This window comes from Platalea leucorodia (genome assembly GCF_965183815.1).
Source record: "Platalea leucorodia genome assembly, chromosome: 5".
NCBI classification, from domain to species: Eukaryota; Metazoa; Chordata; class Aves; order Pelecaniformes; family Threskiornithidae; genus Platalea; species Platalea leucorodia.
The window spans coordinates 73,025,988-73,043,330 of NC_138827.1; the positions used below are offsets into that span (position 1 = coordinate 73,025,988).

Genomic DNA, 17,343 nt, shown 5'->3' on the forward strand with positions numbered 1-17,343 from the left:
CAGTTAGCTGGTAATGCCTTGGATTTCCTAAAAGTCAATATTCTGATCAACCTAAATTTTATATTTTAGAGGAAAAAAAAACCAAAACAAAACAACTTTTGCTGCTCTTTTTTTGAGCTACTCCCTTTTCTTTAAAATTCGCATGTCAATAATTTCACCACTGAGTTTTGCAGAAAACCTGTACAAAAATCAGCAAAGAAGAAATGTAAAGGTACACTGGGTGATCTCAAAGAAAAAGAAAAGAAAGATCTCAAAGACAAAGAATAGCCAAAGCCAATTCTTAAGTCAAGATTAAATAATTTCTCAGTTCTCCAATACATCCAAAATTTAATTCACACAATGCTTGATTTTCATTTATAGTATGATCACTTAACGCTACTCAAGTAATGTGAGAATTAAGTAAGAATATTAATTTTCTATTAATTTTAATGTCACTGTAGCAATAGACAAGGAAACAACAATCCGGCCCTAGTAATTACAAAACAGCTTTAAAATATCCATTTTAACTTTGTGCATGATACTTGATTCTGAAATAAAACTGCTGCTCTCTTTAGGTTCAGGTCATAAAATGCCAAATTTTATTAACTAAGGTTATTCAGAACTTGCAGATCTACAAAAGATGCATTCCTTATCCGCAATAGACAGTCTGCCCATCAAAAGTCTTACATGGGGCATGAAGAACACTTACTGATTGGACTTATTTATGACCTAAAGGCACTGGATAATTAATACATTGGCTGCCCAGTGCATAAAATACACAAAAAGCAAGTTATTTGGTCACTTCCATGAGGCACCATATTAAATATATGCTTTTATTATCTTTTTGCCAAATTATACCTACAATACACAACATGAATTGCAAATATCCTCCTGCAGTTATGATAGATATTTATACTGAATAAACTGGCACTGACTAGCGTGCCAGTCTTTTGTATCAAGGCAGCATTATCCTTATAAAAAAGTCAATGTATAATACTCAGCTTAGGAAAAAAGGCAATAAATGTAAGAGCAAGAGAGAGCAACCAGCTAAGCTCAATTTTGTCCAAGCACTTTGAAGGAAAAAAGAATATTAATATGTTTCAATCTGAGGGAGACAGGCTGAGGACATACACAAGAAAATGGTTACCGACGTGAGAAAAATCAATAAAATTAAACCCCAGAAATTACATATGGGTGGATCAATAAAGACTTTACTTGTGTTTGCTGAGAGGAAAACCATATTTCCTGAAGCAAATAGGAAGGAAAGAATGGAAGAGGGGGCAGAGAACCTGGAAGCCTCTGAAAGCAAATAGTCTTTTCCCAATAATATATCAGTAAGAAACACAGACCACTCCCTATGAACACAAGGGAATAACAAGGCAGAAATTTCTGCTCCTTTTCATGCTTTGTTTAAAGAAAAGGCCATTAAGATGTCATTTTGCAAGATCTCTATGAGGGGACTGAATTCTACACTGGAGAGAAGCTGAATGCTTCTGTATAAACACATGCAGCAAATAAAAATGGAAAAACAGAAGGAATAGTCAGAGAAAGGAAAGACAGATTAAATAACTTTTGTTAAAATGCAGAAGAAATACAATGAAATAATAATCAGCTGAGAAAAAAAATGAAGATGTCACCCTTTCCTTGGGAATGTCCAATATAAATTGCAGAAATATTATTTCGATTATTTATATTTTTATCTGCTCTAGTAACTTTTCTTCAGACTACTGGCATTTTCAGACCATTACATGAAAATATTCCAAAACACCCAGTATTTCATGTACTATAAGTATATTCACCTAAATTTTCAATATACATACAGAATACATAATAATTTATATGTAAGATAGTAAGAACAAATACTGTATTGCTTCCTCTGAACTAAGCAAACTGTTGACAATGTTTTGCACTGAATCATATCACACAGTTCTATTGGTACCAATAATGTCACATGGAAAGGGGACTTAAGAGTCAGAATTTTGCTAGCCTTTGTATTCATCACATGAATCTATCCTGTTTTCACTACGCTGCTCTGAAATGTGTGTGGTTATTACATGTATATCAAAAAGAGAAAAAATGAAATTTTACCACAAATCTTACTTTTAGTTTATACGCTGTATGTGAAATTGTTCTAAATTTAGTCACAGATACAAGTTTGGTACCTGTGTCAGTGCCACCCATTTATAATGTACTACAACAGGATTTTGTTTGGTTTTAAGCCATAAATACAGATTTATAATGGACAATTTTTATTCACACACTCTTTTTCTCCCAATAGATATGTGTATCCTTTGTGAGCTATACTCCCAGCTTCAACCACTTGTGGTTAGATTTGTTTCACAAATCTAAACTCAAGTAAATCTCATTCTTAAGCAGTGACAGATACTGAAAGCTGCTTCAAGTCTGAAATCCCCCCTGCCAAGGGCAAACTCTGGCAGTTGTAAGCTTTGAGAAAAATGCCAAGGATAATTTGGTGGTTTCTTAAACATTCACCTCAGGCTATTCTTCTGCAGAGGAACTGGAAAAAAGTTCCAAAATGTAATTTTTATAACTGTTCATTTTTTTTATCCTGGTATCTGCTAATGTTAACTTTTTAAATATAGTGCTAAACTAAGTCAGTGATGCAGTTTTCAGAAGAAACATTGATACTTACAGCATCTACAAGGTTTACCACAGACTTTGCAAAATTGTTTGCATATGCATTTGAAGAACGGTGCTTTTTGAACTAAAAAGAGAAGAAAAAGTAGAACACAGTGAGAACTTAAAGATTTATTACTAATCCTTTATTTTTACAGCAAGAAAGGAAAATTAGTATTTTAAGAAAGTGTAAGGGGAAAAACTCAAAAAGCTTTTCAGATCACAGCCTATATCTCACATTCAAGAATCCCTGGAAGATAAAGGAAGCCATGTATGCTAGACAGCCTTTCACATTTATAAAAGGAGCATTTAGCCACAAGAAATATCCTATTTAGAATCATAGTTCAAATGTTCCAGACAAAATTACAGGTAAACATGAACATAAACATGAGCTCAAAATTGAGAGGATGATGTAGCCGTTAAAACTGTCCTTAACCTGATGAGTTAAATATCAGACTGTACCAACCACATTCCATGACTATAATTATGAGACATGAAGATGAAGCATTTACCACTTGTCCTGTGTACAGCTCTTTGCAAAGGCCTCCTTTCTCTACTATAGCACAAGACTTCTATGACAAGTAGCATGAGTTACACCAAAAGGCAAAAAGGAAGAGGGAGCGCATGGTAAAAGTGGAAAAGAGTTAAGCTGAATATCTTAAGTTTTAAATTCATTTTTTTTTCCGTTTCTATAGACTTAGATGAGCTGTATTACAAGCTCTGCTTCCTAATTTCTATGCATGTCCTTACAATTGTTTCATGTCTTTCCTCATCCTGCCCCACAAGTGCCCTCTGTTCCAAGTCAAATTTTCCAAAGTTGCTGCCATGGTATCTGAACATGAATCCATGACTTTCAAAAAACAGTAAAATTATAAACCAAAAGTGCATTACACAATATGATTTGCAGGCAGAAAAAATAAGTCTTCAAAATTTAACAGAAAAGGAACACAAAATTGCATAGAACAAAGAGGGTAAAAAGTCTTCATTAAAAAACTCCTATTAATTTCAGCTACTGGTTATAAGCAACAAATCTCATCACCTCATGAGCAAGCATTATCAAGTTCCATGAAAGTGTCAGCTATTCCTACTATGAAACACAGTACTCAAAAAGAGGTCTTGAAACAAGAGGGTCTGACTCTTCTCTGAGCAACTGAGTAGCTACTCTCATCAAATAAGTTAGATGATTAACTACCTTCCCAAATCAGAATTACAAAACAGACAAATCCCATGTTCCAGAATTATGCCTGGTGTGAAGGCAAAAGTAAAACTGCAAGACATCTACACTTTTAAAATTAAATAATCTGTTTCTCAAATTGAAAGTCAGAAGAGTGACACACACACAGTATATTATTAGATAACAAATTTTCCATCCCTTTAAGTTCCACTTATTTTTGCACAAGCAATCTAGCTTTATATGGACAAAATGCCATAGAGATTAACAAAAAGTTCATCAAACTTGATGACACTCATTCATTTGACTGGAAGAAGATAAATTTTTTACATATGCAGTTATTCACTGTTAAGTTCCACAATGCTTCAGCACATCCACAGTAGGTTTTAATACCCAAAGATCCTACAGCATAGGTTTGCAGAGATCCCCTCCCCTGTAACTGTTCTCAAAACAAAGCACTTTCTGCTACAGTGCCAGTAGGCCCTTAGGATGTACACTGAGAAGAGTATCTGTATCACGGGACTCTGTTTGCTCCCTAGGGAACCATGATGCTAGAACAAAATAACAGGGGGGAGGAGGCAAGGGTGGCTTTGTCTTTTTGTTTTGAGTCAATCCCAAACTTCCCCATAAGTGGAAAGGTAAAATAATATGCTTTGGAAAATGTTCTTTGTTTTCATGAAAGTATTTAAATGCCAAAATCAATAGCAATATACAACATAATGTGTTTAAACACAGCTCCTAAAACAGAAATTAAGCTAAGTCAGTAAAAAGTGCAACAACCTAATTAAATAGGTTTAGCTGTGTCTTTAGTGTTACAGGAAAGCAAAATTTTGTGAAAATACATAGTATTAACCACTCAACAACACAATGGCCAAAGAGGTTTAAGATACTTCTTCTGACACTGAACCTTGCTGCAGGAGAAATCTGCCCTCTACTGGTAAACAGAAAACCTTAAAAGTAGACTTCGTGAGCTTCTGGATTGGCAGGATTTAACTCGTAATTGCGAACACTTCTTCAAGTATATCCATTTTATTCCTTGAAAAGAATTATTATCTGCTTCTGAGTCACTGACAACTCTGAAGCAAAAAATCTTGAATGCTTGTGGTCTAAAGTTCTAACAAATAAAGCCTGAGAGGAAACAGTTAGTGTCTGTAACAAGTGCAGTGAACAGGATGGTCCTTTAAGCATGTCTGTAATATGAGAGGCCAGAAGAAACAGACATAGAAATATTATCTCTTCATAAGGAACACTAACCACAGACCTCAAACAAGACAACAAAATGCCTGTAACTTCACGTTACTCTGCCCTACCCTAAACAACTAACACGTGAGCACTCTTAGAATAGTTTCCTACGAGGTGGCTTTACAAGTGAAAACAGTTGAAGAAATTTCTGTCCTACTCTTTCCACCCATTCGAATTCCCCCCACATGGCTGAATTGACAGAGATTAATATAGGTTATATTTGCCCAGACTATTTCTATGATTTATTAAACAAATAAGGGAAGGTTGTATTATCTGTCTATTCAGCACTGGAACAAGTACAAAATACTGCATCCTGTTCTGGTATCTACTATTTCTGGCTCTATAAAACCATCCTTCAGTGTTGGCAAAAGAGCCCACAACAACATAAAGCATTGGGAAAACATGCAGTAGAGCGAGAGATGCAAGGAGCTCTTACAGAAACTTAAAAGTTTATATTACTTGCACATAAAAAAATCAGAAACTGTTTATCAACAGAATTTGATTTAAAAGAAAGGACTTGTTCACACAGAAGCAAAGTCATACTAAGAGTTGATGATCCTTATTTGCCTCTTAGTCAATGAACAGCTGAGAAAGCTAAGGAAGACAAGGGCTCAGAACAAGGCACAATCAAGTTGATTTTAGAGTTACTCACTGTTGGTTGTAGTATATTCTTTGTTACTAGAAAACTTTTAAACCTACACTGAGTATTTTTCCATAACAGATATGCTCTAATTAAAATGTAGCTTGCTTTTAGACTCAAATTTGTGATGCTTTTCAAAAAGGGTCTATAAAATAGGTGTTTAGGTTTACAAACTTATTACTCCCCAGGCCCCTCTCTCTTGATTTTTCATAGGGGTAACACATGGACACTTTGATAGCCTTACTTGGCATAATTAGTGAAAGCAGTAACATTTAAATAACAAATGTCACTTGGTCTGATTTTTTCCAGTCATCCCTCAAGACAAGAAGAAAACAACAGTGGGCTTCCCCCCTCCCCCCCTCTTCTTTTTTTTTTTTTTTAAATCAAATTACAAACACTTTCTGAATTGAACAAACAACTTATCTTGTACTTCATTATGAATCCTGTTTATAGGTGTGGAATAGCCAGGAAGAACAATCAGATAGTTTTGTCTATATGCTTTGCTGCATTAAAATTTAAGTTAGTAAAACTAAACTCAAAGTAACAAGTTCTGACCTCTTTCTTTATTACTTAAAGGATAGGATGTAATTTTAGAATGTTTAGTGTGTTTGTTCTGGACATAAACGTTTTGTTGCTTTACTTTATTGGTTATAGGCATATTAAATTATTCATATGATACCAAAGTGTTTCAGACATATTTTGAATATATAATTGCTGTAGAAAATCTTAGGTAACATTAAGCATTATCAGGTATTATGGCCTACACTGCGTCTTACAGTACAAATGTTAACAGCTGCTGATAAATGAAATATTTGACCCAAAAGTAGCTGATGCAGCACAGTGCTGTACATCAACCTACAAATTATAATCAGAAGGAAGATTACCACTGAACTGATATACTTGCCATTTTATGGTCATTGACTATCATGAGCTCCAGATACTTCATTTCTTCAAAGACACCACGAGATACCTGATGGATTAAAGAAATTCTTTGAGAAATCATGAAGATGCAGTGATTTTCAAAAATAACTGCAGCTGATTTAATAGGATTGCCCATAAATATTACATAGGGTGTGCAAACCTGGGTGAGACATTCAACTAGAGTAAATAATCATAGCTCCAGTAACTTAGTGAGTTATGATAGACACTGGCTGAGAATCTGAGTCAGATCATTGAGAATGTTTAGAGTCTATTCTTTTTGGTTCAGTGGAGAAGCCACCACTGCTTCCTTCCTCTTATTTTCACAAAGGAGAAAAATCTCAAACACTAAAAACTCTTGGGCTACTGTACTATTCATCCCAGATTTAATGAGGAAGGAAGTTACTAAAAATAGATATGCCCTCAAAAAAATGCTGTGGATTGTGCAACTCAGTGAAGAAATACAAATTAATCTTCTTTAACTCAATTATTCCCCTAACTGACACATATGCATGTACAGATCACAAGGACTGTCTACTTCTGCTCTCTCAATAACCCAGTTCTGGGTGTCCTCATTTGGATTTTTAATTTAATCATGCTACTTAACAAGCCAAATGAAAATAAAGTCAGATAACTATAAAGTAGCAAGACTTCATTCAAAATTATTCTTTATCTTCAAGCAGACTCAAAATTCTAAACTCATTTTCACTACTAAACTTCCATTCAATTGATGAATAGTATTGCTGTCACTTTAGAAAGTTTATCCACTTTTCTCCAAATACTCTATTTTTCAAGAATAATCATCTTGTTTTATCATTTGATAATTGTATTATGTGACAATATTAAGCTAACAAAAATATTTGTTTTCTAAAGCCTATGTTCTCTCAACATTAAAAAATCCAGAAATTAGTGGTTTTGGTTTTATAAATGGTCTTAACTCGAGGTCACACTTCTACTCACTGCTCTCTTTCTTCTCTTTCTCCTCAGCCACTGTAGTTCAGACAGAAAGGGCCATTCAGAACTAGATTCAGTCTCTGTACAAATTACAATTTAAGAATTTCATGGCATTATTTTAAACTACTTATGTACACTGTCCAAACCAAAAGTAGACTAAGATCATCAAAATTAGAAGAACCTTTGCTATTGAAAACTTCCTTTTTTAACATACACAAAACGTAAAATATCTCATTTCAAAACTCAAGGCATTTACAAATCTAAAGTTAGAATTAAAGCATGCAAGGGGAGGTAAAGAGATTGTAACCTGGGCTTAGAATGTATGTTTTCTTCCATCTTGTGTCCTCAATAGCATTAATATCACTTATTACATTAAATGATTTGCAGAAGAAAGCTAAATACAGGTCTTCATGGATGGAAATCTTTCAGCTGCTTTTTGACAACTCTAAATTCCATTGCAATAATTGTGAAAAAAGTCAGGTTAGTATCTATTTTCCAAGTTTTTCTAAATAATCAGCAATTTTATATAGACTGTTAGCCTAATATTCAAATTTTTCAAGTTACAAATTTTTCAAGTTATGTACAATTATTTCCAATATTGAAAAACTCATAACAGAAGCAAAAACATACCAAGGTCCTGGAACTGCTTGGAGGCTTGTGTTCCATAAGTTCTTTGGATGATATGTGGCCTACTATTACTTTCCTGATAAGAAAAATACATGACATTTTCTTCTAATTAATAATGTCAAGTGAAAAGTGAGGTAGTTCCTTCAGTATTTATCATTTTTATCATTTTTCCATAAAATGCAAGCAACCACAGTACCAATTTGGCACAGTACTAATTTGAAGCAATCTATTTGCAAACCTGAGCAAATCATGGAGCCTCTCTGCTTCAGCACATTTACTGGCCTACAAAGCAGAAGTATCACAGATGTCTTTGAGATTACTTGAAAAAGGTCCTTTAAAAGCCTTACTGTTAGAGAACACAGACTATTTATTCCAATAAATCAAATTACAGAGTATATATCTAGTTGAAATCTTTCTCCCACAGATGAAAAGCAACTATTACTATTTATGACAAAAATGTATCGTTCTAATTGCAGCAAAATGCAAGAAACTAATCAATACGCTATCTTTAAGAGGATTTTTTTCACCCTTTGTTATTGGTGTATACAACACTTAAACAGGAGAAGACTTCTAATGCGTATTTTCTTTAGAAGTCTGACATGCCCCAAATTACCACATTTTGGTATCTGCTCTAGAAAACAACTATCTTTTCTTCCGTAACACCTCCTCTGCAGAGCCTGCCAAAACAAGAAATTCTTTTCAAAGGGTAGGATGCTACTGTTCTGTAACTTCCATAAGAAATACATAACACGTTGAAGGAAAATACTGCATATTTTTGCTGGTTTTTTTTGGGGGGTGGGAGGACACGACTTTTATACAGCATCTACTGTAGTTAAGATTAATCAAGCTGAATAAACTACATGCTGAAAGCTGTGTCCAAGATATTTATCTCATGTACAATCAAAAAATGAGCCTCTGAAAGCTCTCTGTAGCTGTATTATTTTCGTCTTCAGTAGTTTTGAGAAAAATATTCATCTCATCTGTCTTATTTACAATTCCACTTGAATCCTCAACAGAGTTGGCAGATGGTATCTCACTTTTATAACTAGAACTTTTGCTCTACTTCCAAGTTTTACTGAAATATCACACTGAGAGAGAGATCCTGGTTTTCTTTGTCCAGCCAGGCAAGAAAACAGTTTAGACAAATTCTCTTCTGGCTACTATACGGATACCATTTTATAAATATAATCTCCATTAATTTACTGTATCTGTGCTGTCAGTTTTCAGCCTTACAACCTTTATGAATATGTGCTACACCAAAATGCATTACATAGCTTAACACATGGCACGTAATATTGTTCGTGAGGAGACCGAGAAATCTTTTTGGATGTAACATTTTCCTGTGTCTCTATAGTTTCATTTACAGCCCCATGATTGACCATCCTAATGATACCGATTCCTCTGAATGTTGATCTAGTTTCTCTGAAAGCGTCAGGAGTTGAAGATTTTGCAGATCTTTCTCTGGACTGTAAGTTCAGCTTTACAGTCACTAAAACATCAGTTCTGCAGCATTACTTTATTTGTCATATACTGGTAAGTACTAGATGGAGACAAGCTTGAGAGCTGTGATACAGCATCTGGAATATATCCTACAGACCAAGCAGGATACAAACCTTAAGAATTCTCTGTCTCAATGTTGCAGAATCATTTCACTGAAAATCACTCAAATCCTTGCACCATTCAAGAGGTAGAAATCTACCTGGTTTTACCACTGTCTATGAAATTGAGTCAGTTCTATTAACAGCTAAAGTTTTAGGAACAGCTGTATTATAATACTTAACATGAAGTATAAAAATAATAATAGTTAGCAAGATACTTGCGTAAATGCAGTCCTACATGCTGATCCAGCATAGTCATATATTTGAATATGCTGGATCAGAATCATTTAAGCTATAGAGCGACCACTGACTTAACATACATAAAGTGAAAGATACCCAGATATAATTAAGCTCTACTTCATTAAGCTTCTTGTGGAAACATGGTAGGTCAAGAGCAATCTGATACAACTATTTAGAGAAGGATGAATAAATGACTTCCAGAGATCCCTTCTATGAATTTATAAACCCTTCAGTTCAAGTACTAGAGCAAATTGATAAACACTTTTCAACAGTCCATAACCATTTGCTGTGGAAACAGTCTTATTAGTCTACTCCCAGCATCTAAATGATCAACAATAACTAGGAAAAGAAAGATCAAAGAAAAGCAGAGAAAAATCTTAGGTAATTCATACTTACACACTTCTTGCCTTAAGTAAATTCCAATCAAGTGTTTTAAAATATTTTCGTTTTTCATATGAATGCATGAAAGAGGTCATTCATTTATTGATTTATTCTAATACTTTTATTTGCTATTCCTTGAGCATTCTCTTTCCCAAACCAAATAAATTGGATAAAAATAAACTTACCGAGCTGTGGGTCAGATCCATCGGTTCTATCAAGTACAAATAAGTACTATCTTCAAACATGCCACTAGAACATAGAGAAAAAGAAGTGATATTTAGGATTACATGGCAATTAATTTGACTCCAGGATATGATTTTTTGATGGGACAAAATCAAACTTAGGGATGAAAAACTGATCAATATTAAAATAAATTCCATATATGTTCATTACTACTGCATGTGGCTAAAGCTAAGAATTTTTTTTTTAAGAGATCAGGCGCATTTTAATGAACTAACACTGAATGTAATGGCAATCTAATGATAAAGCACCAAAGAGAGCAAAGAATTGACCTTGGAAAGAGGAAGTCCTAAGGCACACATTAGCAGGCAGAATACAATCAACAGGTGAGTTGCACTTACTAGTAATTAATCCTAGTAAGGACTAATTTCTTACATTTTTTTCCTTGTACAATCTAACAAAAAGATCAATTTTTCTGTTGGCTGACAGAATCACACATGAATACTGAGCATGCAAACTGCTAAAGTACAATTCTCATTTATGCTTTACCTTAATAAGTTATCTGGTGAAATATTTATTTGCACTTACAATAATCAAAGGTTTCATGAGATAGAATCAAAAGACTTTAATCCCAATGATACTAAAAAAAAAAATGCAGGCAGTTTGGCATAGCTGGTACTGGCATTTCAGAACATCAAAAATCTTTGGGCCTGTAGAGTTTCAGTCCCTCACATATTAAAAGATAATATTCAAGAGTAATAATTAGTTAATAGCCTTGTTTGAAAAATGAGAACATGTACTTACTGAAGTCCATTGCAAGTTGAAAGAGCAACTTTGGAATCCTTGATACCTCTGATATTTCCATGGTAGTAACAATGCTCTCCACCCTAATAATGTTTAAAAACAAACAAAAAATCACACACACACAATTACTCTGATTTAATGTCTGTTGCTTAAAACCAAGGCAAAAAAAGATCTAATACCTTGCATTAGGTAAAATTTCAGATAGAGCAGTGATTAGTAAAGTAAATACCAATGAGTAGCCCTAATTGCTTATAAGAGAAAAACTGTGCCCAGTAAAGACTAATTTATATAAGTCTTCAATCTATAACATGGGTTATTCTTTTGTTGAAGTCACAGCATTCTTGATCTTTTTTTAAGTGCAATTCTTTGCTGTAAACTGATTCTGTAAAAATGTTATGTAATGCAGGTTACATGAGCATTGAATTGTTTCTTGATGCCTTCCAGGTCTGTTAAAATTACAAGTGATACAGTGTTCAATCAATCACCTGGCATGTATTTGGCTTAGATCTGGATTCTACCAATTTTGTCTCACTAAAAATTTATCAGTTAAAATATTACATCATTACACTGTAGGTACCAATATCGCTAATGATGAATGAGCCAGAAAGTGAATCCAGTTTAGCAACGCTAAAGTGCACAGTTGCATTTTTACTGTACATATCAAAAGGGTACCAAAAGTCAACTCTTAATTTTAACTGCATAAAATTGCAAATAGATGCAAAACCCAAATTATTCAAAAAATGGCAGGATTTTTGTGTTTCTCTAAGGAAGTCAGCAATCATGTTTTAGACAAGGTCCTGCCTTTTATTTAAAAAATAACAACATTTAAATTACCTACAAGTGTGTTTAAATATTAGAGACTTTAAAAAACAAACAAACAAACACACACCAAAATTAGGCAAGCTACATCCAAAACTGTGATCCAAAACCTCAGTTCTCAAAGGCCCTAATGATATCAAGAGTAAGGGAGACCCTGCTGAATGCTGCAATGCAAGATTTGAAACAGTCATCTGATGCAGGGATTAGGCTGAATAGAATTAGTGCAAAATGTGCTACCAAATGGGAGTGCAATGAAGCTCTGTGTAGTCTTCCACTTCTCCACAAGAGCATAAGGGAAGTTGCAATGCATATGGGGGGGGGGACGGGACGGACGACACAGACGGGACAGGACAAAGCAGGAGACCAAAATACCACACAGGAGAATTGGTACATACTTAAAGTTCTGATCCAGAAAAGCCTAGCTTAGATGCCAACTAAACTGTAGTGAATGCTACATGCTTTCCTCTGAATAAAAAGTGCAGGTTCCCTGAGGTTCCCTGGACCTGCCTGGTTTTTCATCATAAAATGAGCTAAGTTGAGCTCTCCTCTCCTGAAGCAACTAGCTCCTAAGCTCTCCTTAAAGCGGACAGAGAACTTCAAGCATGTGCAGAACACACTTAAGACAGAGTGACAAGACAGACCCTCACAAAATGGAGTTGCAGTGCCTTTTTTTTTTTCCAAAATATTGACAATTACATGCCAATGCCCCTCTCTGGCTAATAACTACAGCACTCATCCCAGGTTCCCCAACTGCTGAACAATTTCGCAGGTCACCTTGAGGAGTGTCAACTCACATCTCCCCACCTTCTAAAAGCGTGCTCTGATCTCCAAAGTTACTGGCTACTTTGCGTCAGAGCATCCCACATGAATCAAGCTAAAGCAGTCTCATTTTGTAGAAAACACAAAGATCTATGAAGTCAGAAAGAGGGAGCATGATTCTGTACCCCAGAGACTAGGAAGCTTCTAGGAAGAGGCCTTAACAGCAGACTACAATAAATAAATTATTCAGATGAGAAATTAAGAAATAATTATTTTGTCAAAGCATCATCTACTCACATACAAGAATTACTAGTGTTAAAATTATTTCATTAAGTTCTTTTTAAATCTCCAATTTTTTTACTTTCTGTAGTTTTACAATTTGACATTTTTCTCTATATGTTCTAGTTTTCTTCTATGTACTAAATTTGTGTGATTTAATTTCTCCATGTAATGGAAGTAGAGCTCTACTGCACTATCAAGGGTTTTGTATTATTTGATTGTAAATAGCTAAATATGTATAAAAACCTAAAAGCTTTAGCATATTTTTAGGATTAGATACTATAGGCAGCCACATGGCAAGTTATTAAATCCTTTCTCTCTGTTCTGATATAGAAATTAATTCTATCCTTATTGCTGGACAGCAGAATTACTAATATGTAAAATTCCATAAATCGCTGAGGAATAAATCGATTGGACTGTTAAAGGCTTACAGAACTACTTATCGCGACTAAGGGTAAAATAAACTGGCTTCATAGGAATGGTTCAACTGAGTAAACAAGAAGATTATACTTTGCTTCTGCTGACAGAAAATAAATAAAGAGCAACATTAACAGACTGTTCAAGCTATGAATGTTTAGAAAGAATCCAATGACTTTCTAAAGCATTACTTTGACTGTTCTAAAGAAAAAGGACTAGTGAATTTAGAAGCTGTTAAATACCACAAATTCTGCTGCTATATGTCAGTGAAGCTAAAATGAGGAAAACTGAATGATACTAGTTTACCTCATTTAAGTAGTTCATCTTTAATGTCTATCAACAATAACCCCAGCTAAACTAAAGATAAAAAGTATTCTCAAAAAGTTTTATTAAAAACCCCTAAGTGTGGTCGTCTCTCTCACATATTGTTTGAAAAACATAACATTCATCATCAAAATATTCTTAATTCTGGTGTTGTATGTCATCTGAATTCCAACAAGCATATTGGACCCATTCCTTCTGCAATTATTATAACTCAAGAAGTACCAAAAATGTAAATGTTCTTTGTTTAAGTATGCACAGCATTATTTCCATTTTGCATCTTATTTAATGAGTTATTCAGATTCTGAATGAAATTCCTAACAGACTATTGTGCATAATTAAATAAAAGTACTACACAGAAAGCAATCACTACATATTCACCTTTCCATCAGTGAGAATGCACAAGCCATGCTTTGTAACAACTAAATCATTATTATCTTTCTCACACAAGTAGCTTTTCAAGATTTTTTTTTTTAAAGACAGTCCTCTGAGTAAAGAAATTGCTGTTTGTTCTTCAGTGTTTTCGCTCTTGTAATAAACTACCCCTTTCTAGAAAATACAATACTTTTCATCAAGATCTCATTTCTTTACACTGACATCAGGAAACAAAACAATCTTTTACTTACCCAGGTCTAAAAGGGATTATAAGATACTGCAAAAGACCAGGATACAGTCCTTATTTGATCTCCTACACGAATTGTGTGTGTGTTTTCTGAACTTATAATGAAGCCTTTTACAGATTAATGTGACCTCAAGAGCTCTATTAGTGTTTCTAAATAAATCAATTCAGAAAACATCCCCTAGGAAGTTTGGATCAAGTTACTGCAGCATGCAAAGGTAGTCCATTTGCTGAGTCTAAAGTTCTAATACAATTTTCAGTCAGATTCATGATTCAGCAACCGCAGTGCTCGCTGCTAGTGCTGCAGCTGACAATTGCATGAGCTTGTCTAAATGCCAGAGGGAATTGTTTTCTTGCATCACTTACCATTTTTGCCTATTCTGCAGAGTACTGAGTCTTAATGAAACAACTTCCTTAGTATGTTACGTGAAACTATTTTACTTCTTCAGTGGAAGAAAACAAAACAGTATATTGCAATGATTATATTGCAATGTGATTGTTTAATTTTGCCCTAATCTACCATACATTGTTTTATTTAAGATTCTCTATAACAAGAGCAAAATAACAAACTAGACATGTAATACCTGGACAAACAACAATCCTGACTTGCTGACGGCATAAATGCAACTTGAATGCTTGCTTTCCACCACTCTAAATAGAGATATATTTCACATGTAATAAGCTCACAACAAATATTCCAGCCTTCATACCAAATATGAAAAAAGTAATTCCCTGAAAATGTAGTTTATAACCTTCCTAGGAACCTACCAGTCCTCATTTTGTTACAACAAACAAAAAGACTGATCTGGTTCCCTTAGTCAGGGCTGAACTATCTTGCATAACTTTAATCTCTTTGTCTTTGGATCAATAGCCTATGGCACTGAATTCAATTTGGGGGCTGGTTTGACAAATATAATTAATTGGATGTCAAGCAATATGCTGGTTTTGTAATAACTGAAACTTTAACCTCTAGAGTTAAGTCTTTCATTTTCTGTTTCACAACTGTGTAATTCTTGCAAAGAAAAGTCACTGCAAGTGTTTTTGGTTTGTTTGAATGTCTTACACTACCATTATCCCTTCCCCTTGCACTCTGTGCTAAGGACACGTCAATAATTAATGAAGACTACACCGATGGTGACTTCATCCCTTACGTTTTACAAGATGTAATCGTTCTGGCAGTATGTGGATCATCTTCACCACCACCACCTACCACTGCCTATCCCTTACCCTGACACACAGCTTTCCTTTTTTGTACAATTCTTCTTGTATTACTGAGATATGCTTACAAGATGAGATCACAGTTACCCTGTATGTGTGGAAAAAGGCTTCTGGTGCTTTTAAGTCTTGCAAAACTTTTTTTCTTTTTGTAACATTTTATTGGCATTGTTCCCTCAGAAAGACCATTCTGACACATTTTAAGAGCACAATACCTTAGAAAACTTTGGTTTTCCATCTTCATAGTGAATCTCCACATAATTGGAAGATAACAAGTCACTGTCAAAGAAAGGAAAAATCAAGATGAGAAAAAATCTGAATATTCTTTCTACTGTTATGGGTGGGTTTGAGTTTTTTTTTGTTAGAATTTTCAAACTATTTTTTCTTTCCTTCTAGATTAGTTTAAAGAAAATCAAGCAGCTTGTGTCCAGTAAATGGTTTGCTGGTGCACTTGAAGTCAGAGTGTGTTACAGAAGGGGGAATTTCATTCTGCAAACTAATCCCCTGTATTTTAGCTTTACAATTAGATTATCAGCGTTTTAAATATGCAAAAAATATGGCTTTAGAACTTTCCTTGCTGCCAGTACTTGGTACTGACAAAAATGTATGTTTAGTTCATTATTGTTTTCAAATAAGTTTTATATTTTATCTAAAAGTTAAACAGAGTATATGTAAGGCTGAATTGTTCTGAAGACAAGAGTGTATACTTTACCTGTACCTCACTTTCACAACTGCAAATACTCTTTTTTTTCAAAAAACAGTAGTTCTTAAAAACAAAACAAAACACACACACACATACTACCCCATACTACCTCTTTTCTTCCTTTCACGTTTTCTTCTCAGATTGTTTTCTCACTCTTATTTTTTTTCTAACTCTAGAAAGACAAATTTCTGAAGCATAAAAATTTCCCATACTGTATAATTTACAGTTCAAATGTCTTTTTTTTAAATAAGATAAGCTAGCCTGTACATATCCTGGGATAACTTCAATGTCCTATTCACCTCTCACCCCGTCATAATTGGGGTTGCAGCATAGCAGCCCAGGGAGAGCAGAGCAATTAAATATGTTAACTGGCCCCATCATATATACAAGATAAGCATTTTATTTAATGTGATCCAGAATTCCCAGCATTTTTCAAGCTTCTAAGAGCCTGTACCCTTCCAAATTAAAAAAAAAAAATCATTAAAGGGTCTGATAGTGGTACATATATCTAAACAAAAATATTGTTGCTATGAATAAAAAACCATCATCATTATGGAAGCCTCATCTGACAAAATAGCTCTGATGGGAATTCATGACTAGCAACAACTTATGATAATGGGTATCTCAAACTCAGATTAGGCTATTAGCAGTCGTGATAACACTTTCACTCCAGGACTACTGGCTCATAAAATCAATTCTTCATGCCACATTTATCAGGCACTACACTTCTCAGAGAAGATCCTGCAGAAGTCAGTTACCAGCCGTTCTCTTAAAAGTCCTTTTTCATGCAACTGAGAGACCACATTATGGGCACTCTGTGCCTGCAAAACCAACACTAAG

At 34.4% G+C, this 17,343-nt stretch overlaps 1 protein-coding gene across 1 annotated transcript in view; it reads right to left on the bottom strand.

The window, feature by feature from the left end:
* ADAM23 (ADAM metallopeptidase domain 23) overlaps positions 1-17,343 on the bottom strand; it is a gene marked incomplete at both ends in the record, with an annotated part of 78,797 nt that overhangs the window by 37,070 nt on the left and 24,384 nt on the right. The window contains 7 exons of the mRNA XM_082314723.1: positions 2,633-2,704; positions 6,574-6,639; positions 7,548-7,621; positions 8,172-8,244; positions 10,573-10,636; positions 11,372-11,454; positions 16,016-16,079. Of these exons, the coding sequence (XP_082170849.1) occupies positions 2,633-2,704; positions 6,574-6,639; positions 7,548-7,621; positions 8,172-8,244; positions 10,573-10,636; positions 11,372-11,454; positions 16,016-16,079 (496 nt within the window). The remainder of the gene's footprint in view (positions 1-2,632; positions 2,705-6,573; positions 6,640-7,547; positions 7,622-8,171; positions 8,245-10,572; positions 10,637-11,371; positions 11,455-16,015; positions 16,080-17,343) is intronic.